Source organism: Tachyglossus aculeatus, chromosome 7, assembly GCF_015852505.1.
Source record: "Tachyglossus aculeatus isolate mTacAcu1 chromosome 7, mTacAcu1.pri, whole genome shotgun sequence".
Taxonomy (NCBI): domain Eukaryota; kingdom Metazoa; phylum Chordata; class Mammalia; order Monotremata; family Tachyglossidae; genus Tachyglossus; species Tachyglossus aculeatus.
The window spans coordinates 18,478,060-18,495,637 of NC_052072.1; the positions used below are offsets into that span (position 1 = coordinate 18,478,060).

The 17,578-nt window shown below is 48.4% G+C and overlaps 1 protein-coding gene across 1 annotated transcript in view; it reads left to right on the forward strand.

Moving 5' to 3' along the window:
• Nucleotides 1-17,578, forward strand: part of GRM4 (glutamate metabotropic receptor 4) — a 178,832-nt gene that overhangs the window by 62,148 nt on the left and 99,106 nt on the right. The window contains exon 3 of the mRNA XM_038749051.1: nucleotides 15,417-15,633. Coding sequence (XP_038604979.1) covers nucleotides 15,417-15,633 — 217 coding nt within the window. The remainder of the gene's footprint in view (nucleotides 1-15,416; nucleotides 15,634-17,578) is intronic.

Here is a 17,578-nt window from a genome sequence, read left to right on the forward strand (position 1 = left end):
ACCGTCAGGATTTGGTGACATTGAATATGTGGGTTGAGTCAGAGAGATGAGTCAAGGATAACACCGAGGTTATGGGCTCGTGAGACAGGGAGGAAGGTGATGCTGTCTATAGTGATGGGAAGTCAGGGGGAGGACAGGGTTTGGGTGGGAAGATGAGGAGTTCTGGTTTGGACATGTAAAGTTTGAGATGTTGGTGGGACGTCCAAGTAGGGATGTCCTGAGTCAGGAGGAAATGCAGTAGAGAGGTCAGGGTTTGTCCACTTACACACTTAGGTATCTCCCCCAGCACTTAGAACAGTGCTTGGCACATAGTAAGTACTTAACAAATACCAAAATTATTATTATTATTATTATTATTAAAGATTCACCCACACAGACCCATGATCACACCCTCACCCTTTCTCTAGCAGGCACACGCTCTCTCTCTCTCTCTCTCTCTCTCTCTCTCTCTCACACACACACACACACACACAAACAGTCTGTCTTACAAACACATACACACATACATACACGCTCACATTATATAACTCACTTGCACACCTCACCCACTCATGTATATTCATTCATTCAATCGTATTTATTGTGCACACACGCAAAAGACACACATCCATATAGCTGTCCATTGACATGGTTCCGGCCCTGCATCCATTGACAAGGCAAGCCCGGGGCACCATGCTGTTTTACTATGATTTCCTCTGCCAAGGTCCGGATTGGGTTCATCTCCTCCACTCCAGCAACCAGTGCCCCAGCCCTTGGTCCTTGGGCAGACTTTCCCAGGCCCGAAATGTCCATTCTGCCTTCTGCCTTGGGGTCACCTTTGGGGCAGAGACAAGGAAGCAGAGACCAGGGTGGACCATTACAGAATTAGGAAACATGTAAACACTTTAGCCAGTTGATCTTTCTGATGGCTGATCTAAAGTTCCATGTTGCTAAATCTCTTCTTATTTTGATTTTGAAACTCTAAGGAGGATTTCCAAGAACTGCCAAAAACTGCCGGAGGAAGGTGAAGGGGACTTCCTATCCAGTCCCTTTCTTCTCCTGGCTCCGTCTGAAACTGAGCCATTGCCAGTCAGTTCTCTGGGCCAAATTCTTACCTGAGACTGCACAGCAGGTCAGACCTTGGTCCAGGCAGCCCAGGGCTCCGCACCCAACCTGGAGCCCAGGGTGCTCAGAGAAATGGGGTGATAGTGCCCTCCTGGACACCCACTCTCAAAAGTGGCAGTGTATCAACTGACGGCTAACTAACTTTCCCTCTAGTAACCCATGGAGGACAGCCCAACCACCAATTTATCCAAATCCTTTTGAAACTCCGGGTATTTTCCACCTACACAACTTCCTGTGGCAACAAATTCCATATGCTGATCACCCACTGAGTGAAGAAGTGTTCCTTGTGTTTGTTTAGAACTTGCGGCCCTCAAGCCCCAGTGGGGATCCCTCTTCCTTCTGACCATGCTAAAAGCTATGCATTTAGCTTTAATTCTATTTGTTCTGACGACTTGACACCTGTCCACGTGTTTTGTTTTGTTGTCTATCTCCCCCTTCTAGACTGTGAGCCCGTTGTTGGGTAGGGACTGTCTCCATATGTTGCCGACTTATACTTCCCAAGTGCTTAGTACAGTGCTCTCCACACAGTAAGCACTCAATAAATACGATTGAATGAATGAATGAATGAATCTTTAAGTCTCAGGCATGATCACTCTCCATCTTTATCCATCCAGACTGAAGAATCCTCACCTTTCCGTCCTCTCCTTGTGCTGGAAGCCATTCCATCCCCTTGGTCATCTTGTTTGAACCTCTCTGTCCCTTCTTCAGCCCTAGGGACATCCCTCCTGAGAAGCACCATGGCTTAGTGGAGCACAGGTCAAGGTGCCAGAGGGTCATGGGTTTTAATCCCAGCTGTGCCACTAGTCTGCTAGGTGACCTTGGGCAACTCACTTCACTTCTCTGTCTCTGCTAGACTATGAGCTCACTGTGGGCAGGGATTGTCACTGTTTATTGTTACGTTGCACTTTCCCAAGCACTTTTTACAGTGCTCTGCACACAGTAATAAATACTTAGTATGCTGATAATAATAATGATGGTATTTAATGATGATGGCATTTGTTAAGCGCTTACTTTGTGCAAAGCACTGTTCTAAGTGCTGGGGGGGATACAAAGTGATCAGATTGTCCCATGTGGGGCTCACAGTCTTCATCTCCATTTTACAGATGAGGTAACTGAGGCACAGAGAAGTTAAGTGGTTTGCCCAAGGTCACACAGCAGACAAGTGGCAGAGCTGGGATTCGAACCCCTGACCTTTGACTCCCAAGCCTGTGCTCTTTACACTGAGCCATGCTGCTTCTCTGTTTGTTAAGCACTTACTAACAAAGCACTTACTATGTATGGTACTCTGCAAATAGTAAGCACTTAATAAATACCATACTCATTCAATCGTATTTATTGAGCGCTTACTGTGTGCAGAGCACTGGACTAAGCACATGGGAAGTACAAATCGGCAACATATAGAGACGGTCCCTACCCAACAACGGGCTCACAGTCTAGAAGGGGGAGACAGACAACAAAACAAAACATGTAGACAGGTGTCAGAATTGTCAGAACAAACAGAATTATATAGCTATATGCACATCATTAACAAAATAAATAGAATAGTAAATATGTACAAGTAAAATAGAGTAGTAAATCTGTACAAATATATACAAGTGCTGTGGGGAGGGGAAGGAGGTAGGGTGGGGGGGATGGGGAGGAGGAGAGGAAAAAGGGGGCTCAGTCTGGGAAGGCCTCCTGGAGGAGGTGAGCTCTCAGTAGGGCTTTGAAGGGAGGAAGAGAGCTAGCTTGGTGGATGTGTGGAGGGAGGGCATTCCAGGCCAGGGGAAGAACGTGGGCTGGGGGTCGATGGTGGGACAGGTGAGAATGAGGCACAGTGAGGAGGTTAGTGGCAGAGGATCGGAGGGTGAGGGCTGTCTGTCTCCCCCTTCTAGACTGTGAGCCCCCTGTTGGGTAGGGACCATCTCTATATGTTGCCAACTTGGACTTCCCAAGCGCTTAGTACAGTGCTCTGCACATAGTCAGTACTCAATAAATACAATTGAATGAATGAATGACAGTATTGGCACATTGCTTGGCACATAGCACTTTATAAATATCACAGTTCCCTTTAGACTGTAAGCTCATTTGGGGCAGGGAATGTCTCTGCCAACTTTGTTATATTGTACCTGGCCCAAAGTAAGCATTTAACAAATACCATCATTATTATTACACCCAAGTGCTTAGCACAGTGCTCTACACACAGTAAGCACTCAATAAATACCACTGATTGATTGATTGAGAGTATTAATTCCCTATTGGGTTTCTCTCCCCTCTCCGATGGTACTCGGCATCCTTTCAGCTTGATTGGCTGCGCTGCTGCCTCTTGGAGCTGGAAAATTTAAGAGAAGAGTCAGCAGTGATTCCAGGATCTCTTTTCTGAGTCACGATTGACAGCCCAGAGCCTGCCATCGTGGAGTGACGGCTAGGATTATTTCCCCCAAGGGGCAATGCCTAGCACCTGCTCACGTGGAAGCTTCTTTTCCAGGGCTCATTCAGCCCACGCCCTCGGCTTTCTGAAGTCTTCCCGGGGTTTATCCTTACCTTCCTGCCATCTCCCAGAAGAGCTCAGCGTCAGCTGCAGACTCGGCGATTTCAGCGCGTGTTCCCTCCCCGGATCATTTCCGACGATGCTGGACAAACCTGGTCGCCGCACAGATTCCCCGGTGATCCCACCATTTACAATTCTTTATCCTGAAAAGTGGATCTTCCCCTGACCCGTTGTTTCCTATCTTTCAGTCGGTTATCTAGCCAAGCGAGGTTCTTCCCACATCAGATTGCAAGCTCTCTAAGGACAGGGACTGTCTTCTACTTTTATTGTACACTCAGTAAGCACTGGGGAGACTTGTGGCCTTGTGGAAAGGTCCCGAGACTGGAAAGCAGGAGAACGGGGTTCTAGTCCCAGCTCTGCCTCTGAGAACTGAAGAGCTTCCTGAGAGAGTGAACATGGAATGAGATGAGTAGTATGCTCAGATTGGAGTCGAGCCACAGCAAGGGGACCAGAAGCAAGAGAGAAGTAGCATGGCCTAGAGAAGCAGCGTGGCTCAGTGGAAAGAGCCCGGGCTTGGGAGCCAGAGGTCATGGGTTCTAATCCCGGCTCCACCACTTGTCAACTGTGTGACTTTGGGCAAGTCACTTAACTTCTCTGGGCTTCAGTTACCTCATCTGGAAAATGGGAATTAAGACTGTGAGCCCCATGTGGGACAACCTGATCGCCTTGTATCCCCCCCAGCGCTTAGAACAGTGCTTTGCACGTAGCGCTTAACAAATGCCAGTATTATTATTATTATTGAAAAGAGCACAGGCCTAGGAGTCAGGAGACCAGAGTTCTAATCCCAGTTCCATCACTTGACTGCTGTGTGACCTTGGGCAGGTTACTTCACCTCTCTGGGACTCCATTTCCTCATCATAAAATGGGGGTAAGTTTTGAACCCTATGCAGGATAGGGACAGTGTCTGATCTAATGACTTTATATCTACCGCAGAATTTAGTATTTAGTTCTTCTTTACGACCCATCTCAGTTTGGCACATTTGCATATTTGTTAAATGCTTACTAGGTGCCAGGTACTGTACTAAGCATTGGGGTAGATACAAGATAGGTTGGACACAGTTCATGTCCCAAATAGGGCTCACGGTCTTAATCCCCATTTTACAGATGAGGTAACTGAGGCAAAGAGAAGTGAAGTGACTTGTCCAAGGTCACACAGCAGACAAGTGGTGGAACTGGGATTTGATCCCAGGTCTCCTGACTCCAAGGCCTACGCTCTTCCCACTAGGCCACTTCTTTTTCCACTGGGCTGCTTCTCTTCTGCCTCTGGTCCCCTTGGTCTGGCTAATCAGGCATCAGGCAAAAACTCCTCACTCTCGGCTTCAAGGCTGTCCATCCCCTCGCCCCCTCCTACCTCACCTCCCTTCTCTCCTTCTGCAGCCCAGCCCACACCCTCCGCTCTTCTGCCATAGCTAACCTCCTCACTGTGCCTCATTCTCGCCTGTCCCGCCATCGACCCCCGGCCCACGTCCTCCCCCTGGTCTGGAACGGCCTCCCTCCGCACATCCGCCAAGCTAGCTCTTTTCCTCCCTTCAAAGCCCTACTGAGAGCTCACCTCCTCCAGGAGGCCTTCCCACACTGAGGCCCCTCCTTCCTCTCCCCCTCCTCCCCATCCCCCCGCCTTACCTCCTTCCTCTCCCCAAAGCACCTGTATATATGTATAGATGTTTGTACGTATTACTCTATTTTATTTGTACATATTTATTCTATTTATTTTATTTTGTTAATATGTTTTGTTTTGTTGTCTGTCTCCCCCTTCTAGACTGTGAGCCCGCTGTTGGGTAGGGACCGTCTCTAGATGTTGCCAACTTGTACTTCCCAAGCGCTTCGTACAGTGCTCTGCACACAGTAAGCACTCAATAAATACGATTGAATGAATGAATGAATAATCCACAAGGCTATTCTGAGTGCCCTACTTATCTCCCTCCACATTCACTCTCTCAGGAAGCTCTTCAGTTCTCATGACTCCTCTTAACTGTAAGCTTGTTGTGGGCATGCCTACCAACTCTGCTGTACTGTACTCTCCAAGGTACTTAGTACAGTGCTTTGCACACAGTAAGTGCTCAATAAATATCATTGATTAGTTGATTCATTTACCACTTCTACAGCTGCAGAAGAGGTAGCAGCTAGATTAGGAGCATGGAGGGGGAGCCCTACTTAAGCACTGGCACCAAAGGAGATGGTCAAGAAACTCGATAATTCTTCTGTCCAGTTTGCCCAGAGATAGTCACACCTGTAGCAGACAGGCCAAGGAGAGTGGCTTGTAAGCTTACTGTAAGCTTGTTGTGGGCATGCCTACCAACTCTGCTGTACTGTACTCTCCAAGGCACTTAGTACAGTGCTTTGCACACAGTAAGTGCTCAATAAATATCATTGATTAGTTGATTCATTTCCCACTTCTATGTGGATGACTCCCAAATCTTTCTTTAGCATCTCCTCCTTCCTCCAGGACATCTCCACCTGTCAGCACTCAAACTCAATATGTTTTAAACAAAACTACTCATCTATCCATAAACCCACTCCTGCTCCTATACTTCCCACTTCTGTGGATAACAACACCATTATCCCTGTCTGAGAAATCCGCATCCTCAATGTCATCTTGACCTTCTGTTTGTATTCTAATTCTCCTTCATTCGACTAAATACAAATACAGTGCAACTACTAAGCCCCACTGGTTATTCCTATATAATATCTCCTGGATATTGCTTTCCAACCAGTTACCACCCCCATCCACATCATGGCTGGATTGTTTTCCTAGCCTCCTTGCTGGCCTCCCTGCCTCTAGCCTCTCCACTGATGAACTCCCAGAGTTGTAGTGTAGTGGCCATTTGTAACAATTAGGCAATACACCCTGGCCTCGCCTTCTCTGCCTTCCCCAGTAAGTTTTCTCAGAATGCTCAGGGGGAAGCCATAGGTGCCTACATTTTGGTCTAAAACGTCCCGTGTGGTCACCGTAATTTGAACCACTCTCCTTGGCCTGTCTGCTACAGGTGCGACTATATCTGGGCGAACTGGACAGAAGAATTACCGAGCTTCTTGACCATCTCCTTTGGTGCCAGTGCTTAAGTAGGGCTCCCCCTCCATGCTCCTAGTCCAGCTGCTACCTCTTCAGCAGTGTGGCTCAGTGGAAAGGTAACGGGCTTGGGAGTCAGAGGTCATGGGTTCTAATCCAGACTCTGCCACTTGTCAGCTGTGTGACTTTGGGCAAGTCACTTAACTTCTCTGTGCCTCAGTTCCCTCATCTGTAAAATGGGGATTAAGACTATAAGCCCCACGTGGGACAACCTGATCACCTTGTATCCTCCCCAGCGCTTAGAACAGTGCTTTGCACAAGGTAAGTGCTTAAGAAATGCCATTATTATTATTATTTAGAGAAGCTGCATGGCTCAGTGGAAAGAGCATGGGTTTGGGAGCCAGAGGTCATGGGTTCTAATCCTGCCTCCACCACTTGTCAGCTGTGGGACTTTGGGCAAATCACTTAACTTCTCTGTGCCTCAGTTCCCTCATCTGTAAAATGGGGATTAAGACTGTGAGCCCCAGGTGGGACAACCTGATAACCTTGTATCTACCCAGTGCTTAGAAAAATGCTTGGCACATAGCTCTTAACAAATACCAACATTATTATTATTATGATTAATTATGGCATTTGTTAAGTGCTTACTATGTGCCAAGCACTGTTTTAAGTGCAGGAGTAGAAACAAAGTAATCAGGTTGTCCCACATAGGTCTCACAGTCATCAACCCCATTTTACAGATGAGGTAACCGAGGCACAGATAAGCTAAGTGGCTTGCCTAAGGTCACACAGCAGATAAGTGGTAGACCCAGGATTAAAATAATAATAATAATGATATTTGTTAAGCACTAATTACATGCCAAACACTGTTCTAAATGCTGGGGTAGATACAAGGTATTCAGTTTTATTTAATGTTATTATTATGGTATTTGTTAAGTGCTTATTATGTGCTGAGCACTGTTCTAAGCATTGGGGTAGATACAAGGTAATCAGGTTGTCCCACACGGGGCTCACAGTCTTGATTCCCATTTTACAGATGAGGTAACTGAGGCACAGAGAAGTTGTGACTTGCCCACAGTCACACAGCTGACAAGTAGCTGATTAGAACCACATCCTCTGACTCCCAAGTCCTTGCTCTTTCCACTAAGCCATGCTCCTTCTCTGAGAGGTCAGTGGGGGGCTGCCTGCTTCGGTAGGACTTTAGGCTAGAGTTGAGAGGAGCCAAGGGGGGGATAGACCAGAGACAGGTGGGCACTTAACTTTTTCCTCCAGTGTCAGTCATTCAGTCAATCATACTTACTGGGCGCTTACTGTGCATTAAGTTTTGGGAGAGTACAGTATAACAATAAGCAGACACATTCCCTGCTCACAATGAGCTTACAGTCTAGAGGGGGAGACAGTCATGGATATAATTAAATAAATTACAGATATGGACATAAGTGCCGTGGGGTTGGGTTGGGTTGGGGAGATGAATAAAGGGAGCAAGTCAGGGGATGCTGAAGGGAGTGGGAGAAGAGGAAGGGAGGGCTGATTCAGGGAAGGCCTCTTGGAGGAAATATGCCTTCAGTAAGGCTTTGAAGTCAGGAAGAGTAATTGTCCGTTGGCTACGAGGAGGGAGGGCATTCCAGACCAGAGGCAGGACATGGGCGAGAGGTCGGCGGTAATAGATGAGATCAAGGTAAAGTGAGAAGGTTAGCATTAGAGAAGCAAAGTCGGGGAGAAGGATGTTGTTGAGACATCCTCACTCTCCCATTGCAGCCACAGCACATGTTGAGAGCAGGCCAGCCGGGACAGCGGACATAGGCACCAACTCTGAGGGTATAATGGGGACCACTGCCCTCCCACCACCCCGGTTACCAGCTGGATAGACAAAGCCGCTGTCTTTTCCCCCAGCTGTTGGGCTGGATTCCCAGCTTCAGTCAATCAGGGATATTTATTGAATGCTTACTGTGTACAGAGCATTCTGAGCAAGGGAGGAAAGACCTCAAATTAAGCCTTTCTCAGCCATTTCCTTTTCAAACCCTGCTCACTCCTCCCAAACACATCCCTTGGCCTCCCCAGGAGAGACCCCTCCTCACCCTTTTCGATCCCTCATTAAAGAGGCACAGTTGGCCACTTTTGTAGGGGTGCCAAAGGGTGGTCGCTGCATAGGTAGTCTACAGGAGACCTGGACATCAGGGGACACTACTGAGTCCTTGCCCGTCCGATGAGCCACTGTGGAGCAAGCTAGAACCCCTGGGTAGTTAGAAGGACCTGGGTTCCAATTCTGGCTCTGCCACCTGTCTGCTCTGTGATCTTGGGCAAATCACTTAACTTTTCTGTTTCTCAATTCCCTCGTCTGTAAAATGGAGATGAAGACTGTGAGTCTCATGTGAGACTGATAAGCTTGTATCTACCCCAGTGCTTAGTACAGTGCCTGGTGCAGATTAAGTGCTTAACAAATACCATATAAAAAAACAAAAAAGGGTGGAATTCAGCATTTAATAAGCTACATGGGCACCTACTGCCATAGAAACTGGGAGATGCTTAAGAAAAAGTTGGGAATGATACTCTGAAATTTATCGTTTAGGACTGAAATTTGCAATTGGGTGGGAAGACCTTCCCGCCTCCACCCCTCCCACTTTCTGGAGACTTTCTGCCCTCTCCCTCCTCACTCATCAGTCAATGACAAACCAAATTCTTCCCAGGGGACATGATTTCCCTCAAGTTGTAGAAAAGCTCATCTCAAGCAGGTGAACACTTAGTTCACAGTTGCATGGTCATTAAAGGCATACTCCAATAAACAAGTCCACGTGTCTTTCAGTCTCTCGCTCTCTCTCACACACACACACATACATGCAAGTGATATAAACAGTTTCCCCCTCTCCTCCTCTTCCTCCACCCCGTCCCTGCACTTTCCCATTTCCACCCCTTCCCAAGCACACAGTGACATGGACAGAGTCACATTAGGCATACAGGCATTTGGTGACAGATAGGCACATAGGTCGTCAGTGACATAGACACTCACACAGCTATGTAGGCTTATGCAGGTACACCATTTCACAGAATCATGGACCCACTGAGTCCTGCAGAGAGAGAGACACACACACACACATCCTTCCCTCTCCCCACGACCCCCCCGCGCCTTCCCTTTTCATTATTACCAGAAGCTCCAAAGCAGCTTTTGTCTACAGCTGCATATGCCTGTAGCGTCCCTACCCTAACAGAAGTGGGAGCAAAACAAAGAGGAGTAGAGGCACAGGGAGAGGCAGAGATTCAGAGATTTGGAGACAGAGAGTTGGAGGACAGAGGGGTGAGAGGGAAGTCCCCATTCTCGGGGGGCCCTGTCCCCCACTCCTTCCCTTTAGGGTCCATTCCTCCTTGCTGCTTCTAAGGAATGGTTGTGAGACGAGAGCCACGTTTACTGAGCAGAATTTTAATCAAGTCTCTCCCCCCCACCCAGCCCCCTACCCCCGCAGTCCTCCTCCTCCTCCCTCCCACCTCTCCAGGCTCAGGGCTGCAGAAAACCGAGGAGCAGATCAGAGCCTTTTGGAGAGCAATTCGGACCGGATTGTCACAAATAATCATCCCGTTTGGCCCCTGAGGATGGTTTGGTCTCCTGCCCCTCTTTTCTCATCCCTCCAGTCCTGGGCAGGTAGGCAGAGGGGGATGGCTGAAGAGCCTCTTAGCATTCCAGAGGAGTCGACAATACTGGCTGCACAGCAGTTAGGGGAGGGAGAATGCGTGGGAGGGAGAGAGAGAGAATGAGAGAGAGAGTCTCATAGGCAGAGCTGGAGTCACAGAGAGATGAGAGAGAGAGCTGCAGAGAAAAAGGAAGGAAGAGGCAGAGGGAGGAAGAGTGCAAGGGAAAGAGAAGGCAAGGGGGGAGAGTAAGCTCAGGAAGGACCTGGAGCCTAGAAAGTGGTTTTAACCAGAGAGGGATTAGGGAAGGAGGGAGAGACAGTAGAGGTAAGGCAGAGTGGTGGGTGCCAGGGCTTGTAAGCCTCCTCTCTCTCTCCCTCTGCAATCGGCCAGCCAAGCTGTCTGAATGGGGCCATTGGAGGCAGGGAGTTCGAATGGCCAGAATGCAGCCCCCAGGGTGGGGAGTAGGAGGGGAGTCAGCCTGCACCCCAAACTGCCATTTTGAATCCTCCACCCTCATCGACCACCCCTGAATCAATGCTTCTATTCTGGGCTTTGGGTAGACCCTGTTCCCTCAGATAATAATTCTGGTATTTATAATAATGATGGCATTTATTAAGCGCTTACTATGTTCAAAGGTGCTTACTGGGTGCCAGGCACTGTACTAAGCGCTGGGGCGGACAGTCCCTGTTCCACGTGGGGCTCACACTCCTAGTGGGCTCCTGAGACTCCAGGGGCTAACACTTGCAGAGAGGGGAAGTTCTGTGTGTATAACTCGCAATCCCTCCTGCGGCAGTGAAAGCCCATCTCTATGGCTTGGTCTAGTGGAAAGGGTACAAGACCGGGAGTCAGGAGACCTGGTTTTGAGTTCCATTTCTGCCACTGGTTTGCTGTGTGATCTTGGGAAGTTCACTTCACCTTTCTAGGCCTCCGTGTCTTTATCTGTAAAATGGGAATGAGATAGATTGTGAGCCCAATATGGGGCATGAATCGTGTCTGATCTCATAGTCTTGTTTCTACCACAGCGCTTGGGGCATAATTTATGGCCTAGTGGCTAGAGAATGGGCCTGTGAATCAGAAGGATCTGAGTTCTAATCCTGGATCTGCCACTTGTCTGCTGTGCGCCTTTGGGCAAGTCACTTCACTTCTCTGGGCCTCAGTTCTCTCATCTGTAAAGTGGGCGTTAAGACTGTGAGCCCCGTGTGATATAGGGACTGTGTCCAACTCGATTTATATGTATTTACCTCAGTGTTTCGAACAGTGCCTGGCACATAGTAAGTGCTTAACGAAGACCACAGTTATTATTAGTATTAGTATTAGTAGTAGTAATCAATAAATGGTATTGGTATTATTAATAACAACTGTGTGTGGCAGAGAGGGCCACTGACTTCTGTTCATCTGTCAGAGACTTCTGGGCCAAATATGGCTTTGGAGCCCGTGCAATGGAGAAGGCAGAGGCTCTCCCTGAGGAGAGAAGTCTATATTCATTCAATTGTATTTACTGAGTGCTTACTGTGTGCAGAGCACTGTACTAAGTGCTTGGGAGAGTACAATACAACAATAAGCAGTCACATTCCCTGCCCACAATCTACAGTCTAGAGACAGAGGATTCGGGCAGTGGGGAGGAAGAGGTTGAGGGTGGCTGGGGAGCAGAGCTGCAGAGCCTGGGATAGGTCAGTTCTGCTTGGCTGAGTGACCAGGACGATACTGGAGCAAGAGGCCTGGGCCTTGGAAAATCTTCTGGAAGAACTAGATAGGCAGTTCATTATTATTATTACTATTATTATTATCTCATTCCACAGTCCCCCCGCCTCCCCCCATTTCTTTCCCCTAATGACCTGGCTACCTACTTTATTGAGAAAATTAAAACTATCAGATATGATCTCCCTAAAATCTCCCCTGCTCCTCTCCAGTCCTTCCCTCCTCCTGCCCTTTCTTCTACTCTCTCATCTTTCCCAGCAGTATCTCAAGTGATCTCCTGCCTTTCTCAAAATCCACCTCCTCCACCTCTGCATCATACCCCATCCCTTCACACCTTCTCAAAACACTTGTCCCCTCTCTTCTTGCCTCCCAATGGCTCTCCAATGGCTTCTTCCCCATTGCTTTTAAACATACTCATGTCTCCCCTATCCTAAAAAAAACTAACCTCTCTTGATCCCACAGCTCCCTCCATTCATTGTCCCAGCTGCCTCCTATCATTCCTCTCCAAACTTCTGGAGTGAGTTGTCTACACCCACTGTCTCAAGTTCCTCTCCTCCGATTCTCTCCTTGATTCCCTCCAATCTGGCTTCCATCTCCTTCACTCCACAGAAAGCACCCATTCAAAGGTGACAAATGATCTCCTTCTTGCCAAATCCAACATCCCCTACTCCATTCTAATCCTCCTTGTCCTCTCAGCTGCCTTCGACACAGTCCACCATGTCCTTCTCCTGAAATGTGATCCAACTTTGGCTTCACTGACATTTTCCTCTCCTGGCTCTCCTCCTATCTCTCTGGCCTCTCATTCTCAGTCCCTTTTGTGGGCTCCTCCTCTGCCTCCCACCCCTTAACTGTGGCTGTCCCTCAAGGTTCAGTTCTGGGTCCCCTTCTAATCTCCATCTACACCCACTCCCTTGGAGAACCCATTTGCTCCCATGGATTCAACTGCCACTTCATTGCAGGTAATTCCCAAAGCTACATCTCCAGCCCTGATTTCTCTCCCTCTCTGCAGTCTCACATTTCCTCCTCCCTTCAAGACATCGCTACTTGGATGTCCTGCTGTCACCTCAAGCTTAACATGTCCAAAACAGAACTTATCTTCCCACCCAAACCCTGTCCTCCCCTTGACTTTTCCACCACCGTAGACAGTATCACCATCCTTCCTGTCTCATAGGCCCATAACCTTGGTGTGATCCTTGGCTCATCTCTCTCATTCAACACCCTTACTCAGTCTATCGCTAAATTCTGCTGGTTCGACCTTCACGACCTGGCTAAAATCTCCCCTTCCCTCTCCGTACAAACCACTACCACTTTAATCCAAGAACTTTTCCCATCTCACTTTGATTACTGTATCAGCCTCCTTGCTGACCTCCCTGCCTCCAGCCTCTCCCCACTCCAGTCCATATTTCACTTTGCTGCCCAGATCATTTTTCTACAAAAATGTTCAGTTCGTTTCCCCACTCCTCAAGAACCTCCAGTGCTCACCCACCCACCTCAGCATCGATCAAAAACTCCTTACCATTAGCTTTCAAACCCTCCATCACCTCCTTCCTCACCTTGCTGCTCTCCTACTACAACTTCGCTCTTCTAACCTACTCCCTTCCTCTGGGTAGGCAGGTCCAGTGGGTCCTCCTCCACAAGTGGGTGTGGGTACCTTGATCTCATCTACCTTGCTGCCAACCTCTCGTCCGTATCATGTCACTGCTCTGGAATGCCCTCCCTCTTCACATCTGACAGACAAATATTCTCCCCACCCTCAAACCTTTATTGAAGGCACATCTCCTCCAAGAGGCCTTCCCTGACTAAGCCCTCCTTTCTTCTTCTCCCACTCCCTTCTGTGTTGCCCTGATTTGCTCCCTGTACTCACTGCCCTTCCCTCAGCCCCACAGCACTTATGTGCATAATGATGGCATTTATTAAGCGCTTACTACGTGCAAAGCACTGTTCTAAGCGCTGGGGTGGTTACAAGGTGATCAAGTTGTCCCGGGGGGCTCACAGTCTTAATGCCCATTTTACAGATGAGGTAACTGAGGCCCAGAAAAGTGAAGTGACTTGCCCAAAGTCACACAGCTGACAATTGGCAGAGCTGGAATTTGAACCCATGACCTCTGACTCCAAAGCCTGTGCTCTTTCCACTGAACCATGCTTTACTCATTCATATTAATGTCAAGTTCCCCATTTAGACTGTAGGCTCTCTGTGGGCAGGGAATGTGTCTGTTATATTGTACTCTCCCAAATGCTTAGTACAGTGCTCTTTACACAGTAAGTGCTCAGTAATAATAATAATAATAATGATGATGGCATTTATTAGGCACTTACTATGTGCAAAGCACTGTTCTAAGTGCTGGGGAGGTTACAAGGTGATCAGGTTGTTCCACAGGGGGCTCACAGTCTTAATCCCCACTTTACAAATGAGTGAACTGAGGCACAGAGAAGTTAAGTGATGCTCAAAGTCACACAGCTGACAATTGACAGAGCCGGGATTCAAACCTATGACCAGTAAATATGTAAATCAGTAAATATGATTGATCAATTGTTATTATTATATTAGTTAAGCACTTACTATGTGTAAAGTGCTATTCTAAACACTGGCGTAAATGCATATTTATCAGGTTGGACACAGCCTCTGTCCTATATAGCTATAATTCTATTTATTCTGATGGTATTTACACCTGTTTACCTGTTTTGTGTTGTTGTCTGTCTCCCCCTTCTAAACTGTGAGCCTGTTGTTAGGTAGAGACTGTCTCTATAGGTTGCTGATTTGTACTTCCTAAGTGCTTAGTACAGTGCTCTGCGCACAGTAAATGCTCAATAAGTATGATTGAATGAATGAATGAATGACTGGGGCTCACAGTCTCAGTTGAAGGGAGGAGGATTTAATTCCCATTTTACAAAGGAGGTGAGGCACAGAGAAGTTAAGTGACTGGCCCCAGGTCGTACAACAAACAATTGGCCAGTATTAATGATGGCATTTATAAAGTACTTACTATGTGCAAAGCACTGTTCTAAGTGCTGGGGAGGTTACAAAGTGATCAGGTTGTCCCACGGGGGGCTCACAGTCTTAATCCCCATTTTACAGATGAGGTAACTGAGGCCCAGAGAAGTGAAGTGACTTGCCCAAAGTCACCCAGCTGACAATTGGTGGAGTCGGGATTTGAACCCATGACCTCTGAGTCCAAAGCCTGGGCTCTTTCCACTGAGCCACGCTGCTTCTTTGGTATTACTTGGTATTAGAACCCAGGTCCTCTGTCTCCCGGGTGAGTGGCTTTAACACTAGGCCATACTCCTTCTCCTGCTGCTTCTCCTGGGAACTGGTCCGTGTGGGAAGTTGTCATCCTCAGCCCCGGGTTTCTGTCAGGAGAGGGTTTAGTACATCCTTCAGGGAGTGGGTCATCCCCATTTGGCCCCAACCCCTTCCTGAGTCAGCATTGTCTCTGTCTCTCTCCCCTCCAGATCCCCCAGATCAGCTACGCATCCACGGCGCCGGACTTGAGCGACAACAGCCGTTATGACTACTTCTCGAGGGTGGTGCCATCGGACACGTACCAGGCCCAGGCCATGGTGGATATCGTCAAAGCCCTCAAATGGAACTACGTGTCCACGCTGGCCTCTGAGGGCAGCTATGGGGAGAGCGGTGTGGAGGCCTTCATCCAGAAATCCCGGGAGGACGGTCAGTGTGACACCAGGGTGTTCGTTCATTCAATTGTATTTATTGAGCGTTTACTGTGTGCAGAGCACTGTACTAAGCGCTTAGGTGTTGAGAGTCAGGGGTGGCGGGGTACGGGTCCGCCAGCCCTTGGGCCTCCTGATAATAATAAATAATAAGGATGGCATTTGTTAAGTGCTTACTATGTGCAAAGCACTGTTCTAAGCACTGGATGGGATACGAGGTGATCAGGTTGTCCCACATAGAGCTCACAGTCTTAATCCCCATTTTACAGATGAGGGAACTGAGGCTCAGAGAAGCTAAGTGACTTGCCCAAGGTCACACAGCTGACATGTGGTGGAGCCGGGATTAGAACCCACGACCTCTGACTCCCAAGCCTGGGCTCTTTTCGCTGAGCCACACTGCTTCTCTGATCATGCCCGAGGAACTCTAAGAAACTTTTCTTCGGCCCAGGGCAGGAGGCACATGGGCTGAGCAGAGGGGAAAGCTTGGGACTAGATTTGGGCTGGATCTAAGATTATTGGTGGTGGGGGGTGGTGATAACAATAATAATGAAAATAATAATAATGATAATAATTGTGGTATTTGTTAAACACTTATTTTGTGCCAGGAGATGTACTAAGCCCCTGGTTGGGTATGGGAAAATTGGGTTGGACACAGTCCCTGTCCCACAGTCTTAATCCCCATTTTACAGATGAGGGAACTGAGGCACAGGGAAGTGACTTGCCCGAGGTCACCCGGCATATAAGTGGCAGAGCCTGGATCAGAACCTGTGACCTTCTGACTCTCAGACCTGTGCTCTTTCCACTCCACCATGCTGCTTCTCTAAGACCAGGGGGACCCACAGTGGGGTTTGGAGAAGATTCTGTCTAGTCTGCACCAGAAGGTGGGGGTGAGGATTTGAGGTGGGGAGAGGCAGCGGCTGTTTGAGTGATGATACCCTCCCTCTGCCCATCCGCCAAGCTAGATCTCTTCCTCCCTTCAAGGCCCTACTGAGAGCTCACCTCCTCCAGGAGGCCTTCCCAGACTGAGCCCCTTCCTTCCTCTCCCCCTCGTCCCCCCTCCATCCCCCCCATCTTACCTCCTTCCCTTCCCCACAGCACCTGTATATATTTATATATGTTTGTGCATATTTATTACTCTATTTTACTTGTACATATCTATTCTATTTGTTTTATTTTGTTAGTATGTTTGGTTTTGTTCTCTGTCTCCCCCTTTTAGACTGCGAGCCCACTGTTGGGTAGGGACTGTCTCTATATGTTGCCAACTTGTACTTCCCAAGCGCTTAGTACAGTGCTCTGCACACAGTAAGTGCTCAATAAATACAATTGATGATGATGATGATGATGAGGGCGGTAGTGTCTGTGGCTGAGGGAAGGGACATGAGGAAGGGAGGGTTAAATGAGGGCAGGCCAGCTCCTGGCTCCATGCTGGACCCAGCTCCCTGTTCTTTCCCAGATCCCACTTGTGGGGGCCAGGGGGCTCAGATGGATCCATGCAGGATTCTTGGCAGTCCAGGGAGTCAGCAGGCCCCAGCGGGGAGGCTCAGGTTTGGGGCAGGATCTCTATCTCTACAACCTGGCTGAAGAGACCCCCACCCAGGGACTTGTTATTGCTGGGGCAGAGAGAAAGCCTGAGGAAGACGTGGAAGCGGGGTGGTGGTCTTGTCTCCCACTTCGTCCCTTAATAATAATGACATTTATTAAGCTCTTACTATGCGCAAAGCACTGTTCTAAGCACTGGGGAGGTTACAAGGTGATCAGGTTGTCCCATGAGGGGCTCACAGTCTTCATCCCCATTTTACAGATGAGGGAACTGAGGCCCAGAGGAGTGAAGTGACTTGCCTAAAGTCACACAGCTGACAAGTGGTGGAGTCGGGATTTGAACCCAAGACCTCTGACTCCAAAACCCGGGGTCTTGCCACTGAGCCATACTACTTTAGCAGTCT